General features: G+C 36.2%; 1 protein-coding gene across 2 annotated transcripts in view; it reads right to left on the bottom strand.

Annotated features, from left to right (window-relative positions):
• Positions 1-883: 883 nt before the first annotated feature.
• NT5DC1 (5'-nucleotidase domain containing 1) overlaps positions 884-13,916 on the bottom strand; it is a 108,809-nt gene continuing 95,776 nt past the window's right edge. For both annotated transcript variants that reach the window (XM_006055672.4, XM_006055671.4), the window contains exons 11-12: positions 11,349-11,517; positions 884-2,638 (exon numbers count right to left, since the gene is read on the bottom strand). In XM_006055672.4, the coding sequence (XP_006055734.1) occupies positions 2,523-2,638; positions 11,349-11,517 (285 nt within the window). In that variant the 3' untranslated portion in view covers positions 884-2,522. The remainder of the gene's footprint in view (positions 2,639-11,348; positions 11,518-13,916) is intronic.

The following is a 13,916-nucleotide window of genomic DNA, read 5'->3' as shown; positions in this document are numbered from 1 at the left end:
ATGTTGGTTTTGAGTTTGTAATAAGTAGCTTTTATTATGTTGAGATATGTCCCCTCTATATCCACTTTATTAAAGAATTTTTATCATGAGTGGATGCTCAATTTTATCAAATGCTTTTTCTGCATCTGTTAAGATGATCATGTGGTTTTTGTCTTTTTGTTGATATGGTATATCATATTGATTGTTTTACATACATTGAACCATCCTTGTGACCCTAGGATGAATCCAGCTTGGCCGAAGCATATGATCTTTTTTCTGTTGTTAGATTTGGTTTGCTAATATTTTGTTGAGAATTTTTGCATCTACATTTGTCAAAGATACTGTCTTGTACTTTTCATTTTTGGTAGTGTCTTTGTCTGTTTTTGGTACTGGGTGATGGTAGCTTCATAGGCCTGTGTGCTAATATTAAACTTAAGTCCTCTGTCCATTTACACAATTTTCTTGCTTTTTTACTTCATGTAACTTTATTATCGAATATACAGCTTTTGTTCTCCAATATCATCTTTAAAATTTTTGATGATTATTTTTCTGGCACTTTTTAGAAACAATAATTTTAAAAGTTTAAATACAATTCAACAGAAGATCATTCATTAGAAGCACTGACTGCTCTGCTAGTAAAGTGGGAGGAAACTTGGATATAAACTTTAATTTTCTCTTTTGACAAATGGAAAAAACTGAAAGGTGGTAACTTGTTCAGATTTTTTAGTTAGGTACTGATAAGAGGAGCACCAGAACTTCTGACTTCAATGAATTTCTTCCACTCCTCAGTGGCTAAAAGAATGAAATTAACTTATTTGGCGGTTCTCATTTTTCATATTAACAATAGCAGTTTAGAAGTATTTAAAGATGTATTATTCTTTGCCATTGACAAAATAAACATGCATAAGGAAAAATAGCTTTATTTTTAAAAGAAATTAAAGGTATCCACGAAAGTATACATGAAAACAGCATCTTTCCTTGAGCCCTAAGCTTGATTGTGCATGCTCTTTATTATATTCCAATGAGATTTTGGAAATCAATTTCAAAGACATTAACATTTATTAACAGATACTGAAGAAAGCTACTGACTTTGAGAGAAAAAAATTCAGTAACTGTTTACCTACCCTGAGATACTCAATCCCACAATATATTGGGGATTATTTGAGCATTTAAAAATTTAACAAAAATATTTATCTTTTCATTGCATCTATCAACATGTTAAACTCTTGGATACAAACCAAGTAAAATGATGGTGACCAGTGTTTTCTGATTCTGTCCATGATGGACAGAGTGAAATTACAGCATAAAGAGTAGCCAGGAATTTATACTGTAAACATTATCTGGGTCCAAACATCTTGCAACAAACTATTAATATGACTACATGTAGCACATAGAACACAATAATCCTGAACTGCAATACATCTATAAAACCTTTTAAAAATAATTTTTTTCAACCTCTTTTTTCATTACCACTGCCCCTTGCCCTAGAAGAAAAAATATATTTAATTAATAAATTTAGCTTTAAATTACATTTCTCCCTAATGAGAGAAATACTAAAGAATAAGATTTTGTTGTGTAGAATAAAGATGGAGAACCATAATCCACTGCGTTGAGATTTTTTTACACCAAGAGCCAATTTTTGCCCCACTGAGAATATACGACTTAAAGTGAATGAAAAGTGAAGTAGACATTAGGGAGGAAAATGAAGAAAACATTAGGGAGGGAGAAAAAAAACAAAACCCTAATGATTAACACTGGAGGCTGAAATAGTTGGCTTCTTCTGTCATCCAGGTCCCATTATGGCTGCAAGGTCTCAGAAGACATCATGTCTATCTCCTTGTTTTGGAAATTAGGAAAATAGCATAAAATCTGATAGTTTGGAATAATAATTTAATCTTACTAGACCTGGTGTTTATGACTATAAATTCAAACAACAGGTATAGATCAGTTATTCTCAATTTTGGCTGCATTTTCCTGGGACATATTAAAGATGTCAATGTTCATCTGTATCCCCAGACCAATTAAACCAATGTCTGGAGGTTATAGTCTAGCCAGTGGTTCTTAAACTTTAGTGTGAGTCATACTATAATTAAACACAGATTGCTGGGTCACAGTCCCAGATTTTCTGATTCTGTAGGTCTGGGATGGGGTGTGCAAATTTACATTTCTATCAAGTTTGCATGTGCTGCTATGCTAGTGGTTTGGGGACCACACTTTGAGGGCCACTGGCCGAGGTAAATGTGTAAATATGTATGTGTGTATGTATGTATGTATATATAGCCCCAGGTAATTCTAATTTCAGAACTACTAGTATAGAAAATATTAATAAGATTCTTTTCAACTCTAAGATACTGAGATTTTAACATAATGAGTGTCGTTGGGTGTCAAGACAATCTCTGTAGAAAGGAGACCTATGGAAAACATACCAATTTCTTGGTCACGTTTCATTAATAATTTTGTTTCTATAAAGCATTTTACAGTAGTTTTTGAAAATTAACATTTGCTGCATATATGGTTTTCACTCATTTTTTGGTAAAGATAGTTTATTTGGCTGTCAGTTTTCCAGCATTTGATAAGACCAATGGAGGGTTTGGATAATAGCCTGCTGTTTTTGAATTATTTGAAGAGAATCTTGTAAATTTGTAGTCCAGGGGTAATTCTAAAAAAAAAAAAAAAAATTTATTCTGCAGATCTCAGAAGGCCTTTTATAAATATAAACAAATCAATATTTGATAGTTATTCATAATAAAACATTTTTTAGAGTTTTATAATTTTAATATTTCTTTTGTCACCAGGATAGGTTGCACCTGGAATGAACAGTGTAGATGTCTTTTCCTGTATAATGTACAGTAATATTTAAGTCAAATTACATTTAGAGATATTGCAAATTATATTCAGAGGTCTAACTAGTGAATAAACACCTTTATTGACTCTCTACACAAAAGTAAATACACAAAATAGGAACACTCCTCTGATTTTTTTTTTTTTAATTTAAATGTCTCTAAGCCTTTATCCAGAAACTTATGTAACTGGAAAATGAGAACTAATCATCTTCACGCATGTGTGTGTGCTAAGTTGCTTGAGTCATGTCTGACTCTTTGTGACGCTATGGACCCTGGAGGCTGCCAGACTCCTCAGTCATAGGATTCTCCAGGCAAGAATACTGGAGTGGGTTGCCACACTATCCTCCAGGGAATCTTCCCAACACAGGGATCAAACCTGCGTCTCTTATGTCTCCTGCATTGGCAGGCAGGTTTTTTTTATCACTAGCTCTACTTGGGAAGGCAATAATCTTCACAGCCCTGAACACTAACAGAGTTATGAACAATAATCTTTGAATGCTTAGCTAAATAATTCCAATATGCACAATCTGGCAGCTTTTCCATATGATAAGCATCGCACACACACAGCCACAGAGGAATGGATGGAGAGAACTAAAATTCGTACTTTCTCTGTTGTGGGACATTGTAACATTTTCATATAAATATCTCAAAAGCTAGCGTTCAGATATATTCCTCCTAAGTTTCTTCAAAGAACCATTACCATAAATATTACAAGTGAAATATTAAGACCTATGTCATGTAACGATTATTCATTCCACATGCAGATACTGGTTAGTAATCCTTATTTCACAAATTTTACAGGTAAAACATCATTTGGTAGTATTTAGTGTTCCGAAAATGATACTAAAATAAAAATTATATTTTAAATGCCAGTGAGAATCATTAAGACCCAAACAGTTAATCCTTATGAGGAAAAAACTAGTGCTGAAAATTGCGAAGAAGGAACACTGCCTTTCTGAGGTCAGAGAAAACTAAGATTACTATGAATAGAAAAACATTCAATATTTTTCAGTATTAGTGAATTTCACTAGTCTTCACTGCTTCAAGTTAGCTGGAGCGTATTTTCAGCCATTAAAAAGGCTCATTAAAAAGCAATGGAAATAAAATTGTTAAAACTGAGTTTCAAAAATAGTGCACCTGAGGTTCTGGATTTCTTGTAAGCCACCAAAATGATACAGGCTAAGAGCTGACCCAACTACCTCTTTCCCTGTCTTTCCTATACATTTCCTAAAGTAAAGGTAGCTATTATTAAAAGGTTAAAATGATTACATTATCAAAACACTTATAAAGCAAACACTGCAGTAATATATACTGCAAACTTTTATAACATCTATAAAAAATGCTTCTAAGAAAATTCTGAAAGAGATGGAAATACCAAACCACCTGACCTGCCTCTTGAGAAACCTGTATGCAGGTCAGGAAACAACAGTTAGAACTGGACATGGGACAACAGACTGGTTCCAAATAGGAAAAGGAGTATGTCAAGGCTGTATATTGTCACCCTGCTTATTTAACTTATATGCAGAGTGTATCATGAGAAACCCTGGGCTGGAGGAAGCACAAGCTAGAATCAAGATTCCTGGGAGAAATATCAATAACCTCAGATATGCAGATGACACCACTCTTATGGCAGAAAGTGGAAGAGGAACTAAAGAGCCTCTTGATGAAAGTGAAAGAGGAGAGTGAAAAAGTTGGCTTAAAGCTCAACATTCAGAAAACTAAGATCATGGCATCTGGTCCCATCACTTCATGGCAAATAGATGGGGAAACAGTGGCTGACTTTTATTTTTGGGGGCTCCAAAATCACTGCAGATGGAGATTGCAGCCATGAAATTAAAAGACACTTACTCCTTGGAAGGAAAGTTATGACCAATCTAGATAGCATATTAAAAAGCAGAGACATTTATTTGCCAACAAAGGTCTGTCTAGTCAAGGCTATGGTTTTTACAGTGGTCATATATGAATGTTAGAGTTGGACTATAAAAGAAAGCTGAGCACCGAAGAATTGATGCTTTTGAACTGTGATGTTGGAGAAGACTCTTGAAGAGTCCCTTGGACTGCAAGGACATCCAACCAGCCCATCCTAAAGGAGATCAGTCCTGGGTGTTCATTGGAAGGACTAATGTTTAAGCTGAAACTCCAATACTTTGGCTGCCACCTGATGTGAAGAGCTGACTCATTTGAAAAGACCCTGATGCTGGGAAAGATTGGGGGCGGGAGGAGAAGGGGACGACAGAGGATGAGATGGTTGGATGGCATCACCGACTCAATGGACATGGGTTTGGGTGGACTCCGGGAGTTGGTGATGGATAGGGAGGCCTGGCGTGCTGCGGTTCATGGGATCACAAAAAGTCAGACACAACTGAGCGACTGAACTGACTGAAGCATTTAAATGTCTATGAGAGAATCACATCTTACAGAATATGGACGAATAAAGAAACTTTCCCTGGTGACTCAGATGGTAAAGAATTCGCCTGCAATGCAAGAAACCTTGGTTCGATCCCTGGGTCAGGAAGATCCCCTGGAGAAGGGAATGGCTACTCACTCCAGTGTTTTTGCCTGGAACATTCCATGGACAGAGAAGCCTGGTGGGCTACAATCACAGGGTCGCAAAGAGTCGGACATGACTAAGCATGCAAAGAAACATTACATGTATTCAGGAAGGTTTCAAGCGACGATGGGGAGTATCAGGTTTTTCATTCCCTATCTCCTTTAAAACAGAAATGTTATTCTGTCTTCCAGGTAGCACAGGAAGCATAAAGTCTACTAAGGTTAAGAAACTGGGTATGGAATAGCCAAACTGAGGTCAGATGACTATTCTGTTAAAGAAAAGGATGTCCAGAATGGGGTTCACCAAGAGGGAGACATTTGCATCTGTCTTAGGAAAATCACTGTTGGGTGCTGTTTGGAAGAAAAGAGAATGATAGACAAAGAACCAAATTCTTGTTTACCACAGTAATTTTCTATTAAACTGTGTACTGAATATACTATAATATCAACTACATTATCTAATAATTGTATGAACTGAACCAAAATGAATATTCTTAAACAGTAAGTTCAGTGTAAAATAATGAAACACAAACAGAAATACAACAACTCTTGGAACTTTTTTTTTTTTAAAGATATTGCCAGGATAACATTTATATAGAGATTTTAAAAGTCATGACCATCATACTGTTTTCCTTTCAGCCATTTTATTTTTTACTTGGAGGTAGATTACACAGTGCTATCCAAATTTACTGAATATGTTACTGAAATAATTTCAAGTTCTATGTGAGAGGATTTCCTTATGAGAATGTGATCATAAGTATTGAGTGCTAAGTTAAAGAGAAACTAATACTTTGCTTTTTGAGGAAATGTCTTAGGCATCAAAATCAATACTGAATATAATATACCAACTGTCATTCTTTCCCCACAAAAAAATCTACGTGTTTAGTTTTGTTTGACTACTGGTGAGTCCAACTAAGTATTTTCTCCTAAAAAAAGTGAGAAGACAAAGGCTCTGCCAAATTCTTTTTCAGGGTGCTGAGGAAGGAAAGTTTGGGAAAATGAAAATGGGAGACACTGATGTTATTATTGCTTCTTTAAGGAGAAGTGATCACCCTAGAAGACAGGGGATTATTTTCCGCCCTTTTTTTTTTTGAGAAATATTAAAATCCTAGAATAATGGAGAGTCACTTTTCTTTAAGTCTCTTACTCTTTCACAACCATATCCCATTGAACAGTTTTTAGAATAATTCAAGTACTTTAGAATAATTCATTGACTTCCATTATCACAAAATCCTACTCTCACTATAAATTTGAGTCACTTTGAAGGAAAGAAAGTGAAATATAAAAACTGAAAATGACAGTGTAATTCTGGGCCAGTCCCTCCCTTGATGTTACAAGGTCCCTTTCTTCAATAAGAAAATTGTAGGTAAAAGAAAGAAACATATTCTTTAATTTTACGTGTGTAAGCATGGAACAAAATGAAAAATGCTTTTGAAACTAGTGAAAATGAGTATTTCAGCAAGTAAGATGTATTGACATATTGGATTTGGATACTGATGTAGAAGATGGACCTTTTGGAAGGCCACACATCTTAGTCATCACTATCATCCCACCACTAAATATCAGAAAAACATCTTGCTTTACTTTCACATCTGTCCTGTGAGGGTGGCATATGCCCAGTTTAAGGAAGAAGAATCTGAGATTCAAGGAAAACCACATCTGAACTGGAGCTGATACCAACTACAAGAGCTAGGTAAAATAAAATCATCCAAGTCACTGGAGAATTGAGACCACTAAGACCCAAGGACACACAATTCCTGGAAAGAACAAGCAGCAGTGAAGTGATACAACATTCTGCCACAGCTTTTCCCTTCAGGCACCTGAATTCTGGGTGGAGGTGCGGCAGGGGCAGTTACCAGCAGCAGGAAAACCAAAAGAGATTTTGGCAGTCTTGAGGGGGTACAGAGACAAAAAATTGGGATGGAGCCTGATATAGAGGAAGGTGTGGAGAACTGAACTGTGGGCTCAAGGTGCTTGCCAGACTCTGCAAGGAAACTTTAGGAAACTAAGAGGCAAGCAGAAACATATCCCTCTGTAAAGCAGAGTAGATTTTTCAGCAGTTTCTTGGTACTGAGAAAACAGGGAGGGATTAAGTTCTGACCTGAGAGAAGAGAGGATGAATTTACTATTATGAAGAGAGAATGAAATTATTATGAAGTGTTGCTCTTTCATGTTAATAATGGATTTTTTCCCCTTCACATTAACAGAGCTAACTGTTAATTTTCTTTTGGTTAACATTAACATGGTACTGGAGAAGGGGGCGGCAGAGGAAGAGATGGTTAGATAGCAACACCCACTCAATGGACATGAATCTGAGCAAACTCCAGGAAGCAGTGCAAGAGAGGGAAGTCTGGCATGCTGCAGTCTATGGGGTCGCAAAGAGTCAGACACATCTTACTGATTGAACGACAATAAACATGGTATTGTCTCTTTCCATCTTTTGATATTCAAACTTTCTGTATCTTTTTCTCCCCATTTTAATTTTTTTTTGAGTTTTAAAATTATTTTACATAATTAGATCAGTACGTGTATCATTATAATTCTTTTCATAGTTAATATCTTATTAGAGACTATGATATGCATTTTTGGTTTAACAGCTCTCATCCTTTGCCATATATGTTAGAACACTCTACTATGAGATTTATATGCCCTTGGTGTCAGGTCTGAAAATTCTTTCCTTATTCAAACCTCATAGGATTAAAAAAGATTGTTTCTAACTGTAAATACTCACATATTTACAGTTCCAATTTATTCACATATCCTTTTGTTGCTGTATATTCATTTATTCTTGTTTCTAGTCTTCCAATAGGGATCATTTTTACTTTTGCATGAGCAACAATACCCTTTACTGTCTTCCATAGTGCACGTCTTCTGGAGATACACTTTCTCCATTTCTGTCTGAAAGTGAAGTCGCTCAGTCGTGTCCGACTCTTTGTGACCCCATGGACTGTAGCCTACCATGGCTCCTCAGTCCATGGAATTTTCCGGGCAAGAGTACTGGAGTGGGTTGCCATTTCCTTCTCCATGGGATCTTCCCGATCCAGGGATTGAACCTGGGTGTCCCACATTGCGGGCAGACACTTTACTGTTAAGCCCCCAGGGAAGCTCCATTTCTGTCTATAAATACTTTTTTAAAATCATTTAATGATATTTTTACTGGGTATAGAATTCTATCAAGGTGACAATCATTTTCTTCCAGCAATTTAAAGATATCACTCTACGGTCTTTTGGCTTTTGTTTCTCACTCTTTTGTTGAAGTACTCCTTTGAAATCAATCTGTCTTTATTCTCTGACTGCTTTTAGTATTTCTTAATTATGTGGTCTTTAGCAGTTAACTTCGGGATTTCCTTTTATGTATTGTGTTTCAGTTCTTTGGGCTTCTTAAACCTTTGGCTTATTTTTTTTCATTTCTGGAAAGTCTGTAGCTACTGCTTTTGGCTTATTCTCTCATCACCTAAGATTCTAATGACAGAAATCTTACTCATTCTATCTCCTGTGTCTCATAGTCCCTCTGCTTGTATCTCCCATGCTTTTTTCTCTTCGGGATTTATTGTGACTATTTTTTTTTTTGGCTGATTTTCCAGGATACCAGCGCACTTTTCCTGTGGCTACTCTTCTGTTAAACCCATCCATTCAGTTCTTAATTTTGACTTTTTAATAAGAATTTCCATTTTCCCAAGTTTTTATATATCTACCAAATTTCTCATTCCTTTCTTTTCTATCCTTGGTTACTTCTGTTAGTGTAGTCTCATATCCTTGCATACCTGGCTATTTTTTCATTACGTGCTGCACTATATGAATTGGTTTTTTTTTTGAAATAATTTGAGTCCTAAAAGATGTTATCTGCCTCAAAAGAAGAATGAATTAAAGTTGAGCTTCAGAGAGTACATGAAAATGTAATGAGATGAAAGAATACCTCAGTCACCAAAATCTCTATTAGAGAAAGCATTGTATTGGTCTTGGAGTAAGTGTCTGAATTAACCATTATTAGTCAAAGGTAAGAATAACCCATAGGGTGTAGATGCATGCTCAAGAAACAGGAATCACCTGCTAAGTTGTCCTGTATGACTGGGAAGTGAAGGATTTAAAGTTCTCTTTGAAAAGAGAAGGAGAAAGATCAGAGAAGGAAAATCCCACAAATGGCAAGAAAGAAGAACTGAGAAAAGATATACTGGATGGTTAAACCATAACCAAAAAAGGTTTAAATAAAATATTATATATATAAAAAAAGCTGAGCTTCATTCCTGTGAATGCCTACTTCTAATTCATCCTTCAGGGTCTCAAGACGGATTGAGTCTACCAGGTCTGTCCCTCCTTTGGTAGGTCTTACCCCCCACACACTTTCTACCCCTGTACATTCATGAAACTACAAAAAAAAAGCCACTCATTTCTTTGGGTACCTTTTCTCTTGAGTTAGCAAAGACGAGGAAGAGCAGGCCCCAAAGTCAGCGTCGCCCAACTGGGCCTCCTTAACATCCTGTCCTTGTAACTTTCCCCTAGCTTTATCCTGTGACTCCAGGCTGATTAAAAAAAAGAAAAAAAAAGTGCAGCATTTGCAGTTGGTTCCAGCAGACAGGCAAGTCCTAATTACCTCAACTCCCATATCTATATGTTATCCAAGAGAAACCTACAAATGTCATGGGAAAATTTTCCTCTTTTAAAGAAAAAAATTTCACTGTTTGCAGATGACATGATACTGTACATAGAAAACCCTAAAGATAATATCAGAAAATTACTAGAGCTAATCAGTGAATTTAGCAAAGTTGCAGAACACAAAATCAATACACAGAAATCAGTTGCCTTTCTATATACTAACAATGAAAAAAATCAAAGAGAAATTAAGGAATCAATCCCATTCACCATTGCAACAAAAAGAATCAAATATCTAGGAATAAACTTACCTAAGGAGACAAAAGAATTGTACACAGAAAATTATAAGACACTAATGAAAGAAATCAAAGATGACATAAACAGATGGAGAGATATTGCATGTCCCTGGGGAGGAAGAATCAATATTGTGAAAATGACTATACTACCAAATGCAATCTACAGATTCAATGCGATCCCTATCAAATTACCAATGACATTTTTTCACAGAACTAGAACAAAAAATTTCACAATTCATATGGAAACACAAAAGACTGAATAGCCAAAGTTGTCTTGAGAAAGAAGAATGGAGCTGGAGGAATCAACCTTCCTGATTTCAGATTATACTACAAAGCTAGTCATCAAGACAGTATGGTACTGGCACAAAAACAGAAATATAGACCAATGGAACAAGATAGAAAGTCCAGAAATAAATCCATGTACCTATGGGTACCTTATTTTTGACAAAGGAGGCAAGAATATAAGAGGGGGCAAAGACAGCCTCTTCAATAAATGGTGCTGGGGAAACTGGACAGCTACATGTAAAAGAATGAAATTAGAACACTTCCTAACACCATACACAAAGATAAACTCAAAATGGATTAAAGACATAAATGTAAGACCAGAAACTATAAAACTCTTAAGAGGAAAACATAGGCAGAACACTTGACATAAATCAAAGCAAGATCCTCTATGGCCCACCTCCTAGAGTAATGGAAATAAAAACAAAAGTAAACAAGTAGGACCTGATTAAACTTAAAAGCTTTTGCACAGCAAAGGAAACTGTAATCAAGGGGAAAAGACAACCCCTGGAATGGGAGAAAATAATAGCCAATGAAACAACTTCATTCTGTGTAATAGGTTCTAGGTTCATCTACGTCATTAGAACTGACTCAAATGTGTTTCTTTATGGCTGAATAATATTCCATTGTGTATATGTACCACAACTTCTTTATCCATTCATCTGTTGATGGACATCTAGGTTGCTTCCATGTTCTAGCTATTGTAAACAGTGCTGCAGTGGACACTGGGATACATGTGTCTTTTTCAATTTTAAAACTCTACCTCAGTCCACAATAACAGGTAAAGCGTATGTATTTTCCCTCTTACCTGCTATTGCTTCAATACTTGGAATTGCAATAGTGCTGTAAGCACTTATTCGCTTGCAAGACCATGTATAAACCAAGGAATCTTCTCTATTTTCCAGTCCGGAAACCGAATCAATAAAAAAAGAGCCCCATTTTTTAGATGATGTATTCAGAGGCTTTGCCTTTGATCCCTGAAACAAGAAACAGAATAATGCAACTGATTAATTAGCGTTCAACCTCATTTTTCCCACCACTAAGTAAATCAAACTAGAAAAATTCTGCAGAAATTTCAGTTGTTTAGCCAGACTATATAAAAAATAAAACAAAGCTTAGTAGTCCTTTAAGGGCTTCCCCAGTGGCTCAGCAGTAAAGAGTTCAGCTGCCAATGCAGGAAACACAGGTTCGATCCCTGGGTCAGGAAGATCCCCTAAAGAAGGAAATGGCAACCCACTCCAGTACCCTCACCTGGGAAATCCCATGGACAGAAGCCTGGCGGACTACAGTCCATGGGGTTGCAGAAGAGTCAGACACGACTAAACAACAAAGCAGTCCATTGAAGTACTCTCTCCCGGCTTTGCTTGGGAACGCCTTTCTCAGCCTTTGGGATCTGGTTTGGATGCCACCTAGGATGTTTTCCTTGACTTTCCACACTTAGGTGAGATTAGGTCTCCTCCTCCATTTTCTCACACTCTTGAGTTTATTCCTAATACAGTACTTTTCAAACCATCTTGCAATTATCATACTATTTACTTTTTGCCCTGGACAGATTATGAACTATATAAAGTGAAGAACTATCTCATGTATTAGTTTATCACTAGGGCCTAGTGCCTAGGACATAGCAGGCACAGAGAAAATGTAGACTAAATAAAAGACTCATTCAAGAAATGCTTCTCAGTGTTTTACAGATGCCGTATAAAATTAAGAATGAAAAAAAAAATCCTATTACACCCATATAATTTGAATTATAAAATCTGTCATCCTTCCTGGATGAAAACTGTTTTAGAGCATCAGAGTCCCCAGTATGCCTTTAGATTCATGATTCTTTGTGCTGGAACTCAATTTATGAAGCAAGATGAAAATACATGTTTTTCAGAGGATGCTGTTGTTTAGAAATTCCTTAGCAAGAATCTATTTGGATTTCACCATACTAAGCAGTATGGAATACAAATATCTGTGCTTCTGTGTATACATTTAAGGTGTATTTAATTATAATTTCTCAAGGTGTAAAGAGAAGCTTATAGTGTAACTTTTCTTTATTTGGCTCATTGTCTTTTCTAATGAGTCTAAGAGATGACTCACATTGCACAGACTATATGTGGATAATGGTTCTGCCAACACTGAGTTTTGGTAATCTGGGCTGCATGTTATTCCTCTGAAAAGAGGAAAGCAGACTTGTTTACCCTTTCTGGTTCAACATATTATGGATGCTGTTACTGTCTAAATGTTCATGTCCTTCCAAAATTTATATGTCGAAATTCTAATCCTCAAGACGATGTAATTATGAGGTGAGGTCTTGAAGAGGTACTTAGGTCATGAAAGTGAAGCCCTCATGAACGAGGTTTAGTGTTCTTATAAACGAGATCCCAGAAAGCCCATTATGTAATGTTGTGTTTGTAATGAAATTAGCAAGGAAAGGGGTCTATGGGAGAAGATGGAGCTACTGTTTACATAATGCTGAAGGAAACATTCCGACCCTGTCTTCACTTTCTTTTCATTGTCTGTACATTCTCAAATCATTGTAAAGAAACCAAATTTCCTTTACATTGTAGAGAAACCAAATGTCTCTTTAAGGGAAACTTCCTCCACAATCCCTCAAGTTAGAGGGTCCACCTCCTGGAAGATTATTTTAAAACTCTTCTTAACTCAGTCCACAGAGCTATATAGTTCACAGAGTTTCCAGTGTCACGCTGAACACTAAATGTTGGAAACCTCATAGAAACCTGACTCCTTTAGTCTAACATAGTAGTCTTTATTTCTTAGAACACTTTTAGGTTTACAGATAAATAGGGCAGATAGTATGGAGACTTCTTAAATATGTTGTCTCTGGTCCACCCCTAACAGGATCTTTCCTGTTATTAACAATTTGTATTAATTAGTGTGTTATGTTTGTTACAACTGTGCTCCATTTATTCATCCCCTTCCCCTCTGAGCCCTGGGGCATTCACTGGTCTCTTCCCTGTCCCTATACTTCTGTCTTTTCCAGAATGTCACACAGCGGCATACAGTACGCAGCCTTTTCAGACTAGCTTCTTTCACTTCTTTCACCTTAACATGCACTTTAGGTTCCTCCATGTTTTTCCATGGCTTGATAGTTTCTATTGTTATTTTTTGATTTGACCTTTGGTTTTTGACTTTTTAGATTCTTCCACTGGAATGAATTTAGAAGAATGCATAGTGCATTTTATTTTCTGATCTTTTAATTTTCTGCTTATTTTTGCTTTTATATATGACTTTCCCTTTCTAGACTGATGACATACTTTACTTTTCTTTCCCTCAAAGTTCATTGGGGGTGGCTCAGGAGTAAGTTTACGGGAGCTACCGATTTCAGAAGTTAGACCCATGGAAAAAGAGCACAAGAGCTTTCATGGCT

This window comes from Bubalus bubalis, chromosome 10 (assembly GCF_019923935.1).
Source record: "Bubalus bubalis isolate 160015118507 breed Murrah chromosome 10, NDDB_SH_1, whole genome shotgun sequence".
In the NCBI taxonomy this organism is placed as follows: domain Eukaryota; kingdom Metazoa; phylum Chordata; class Mammalia; order Artiodactyla; family Bovidae; genus Bubalus; species Bubalus bubalis.
This window is presented reverse-complemented; position numbering and strand designations above follow the sequence as displayed.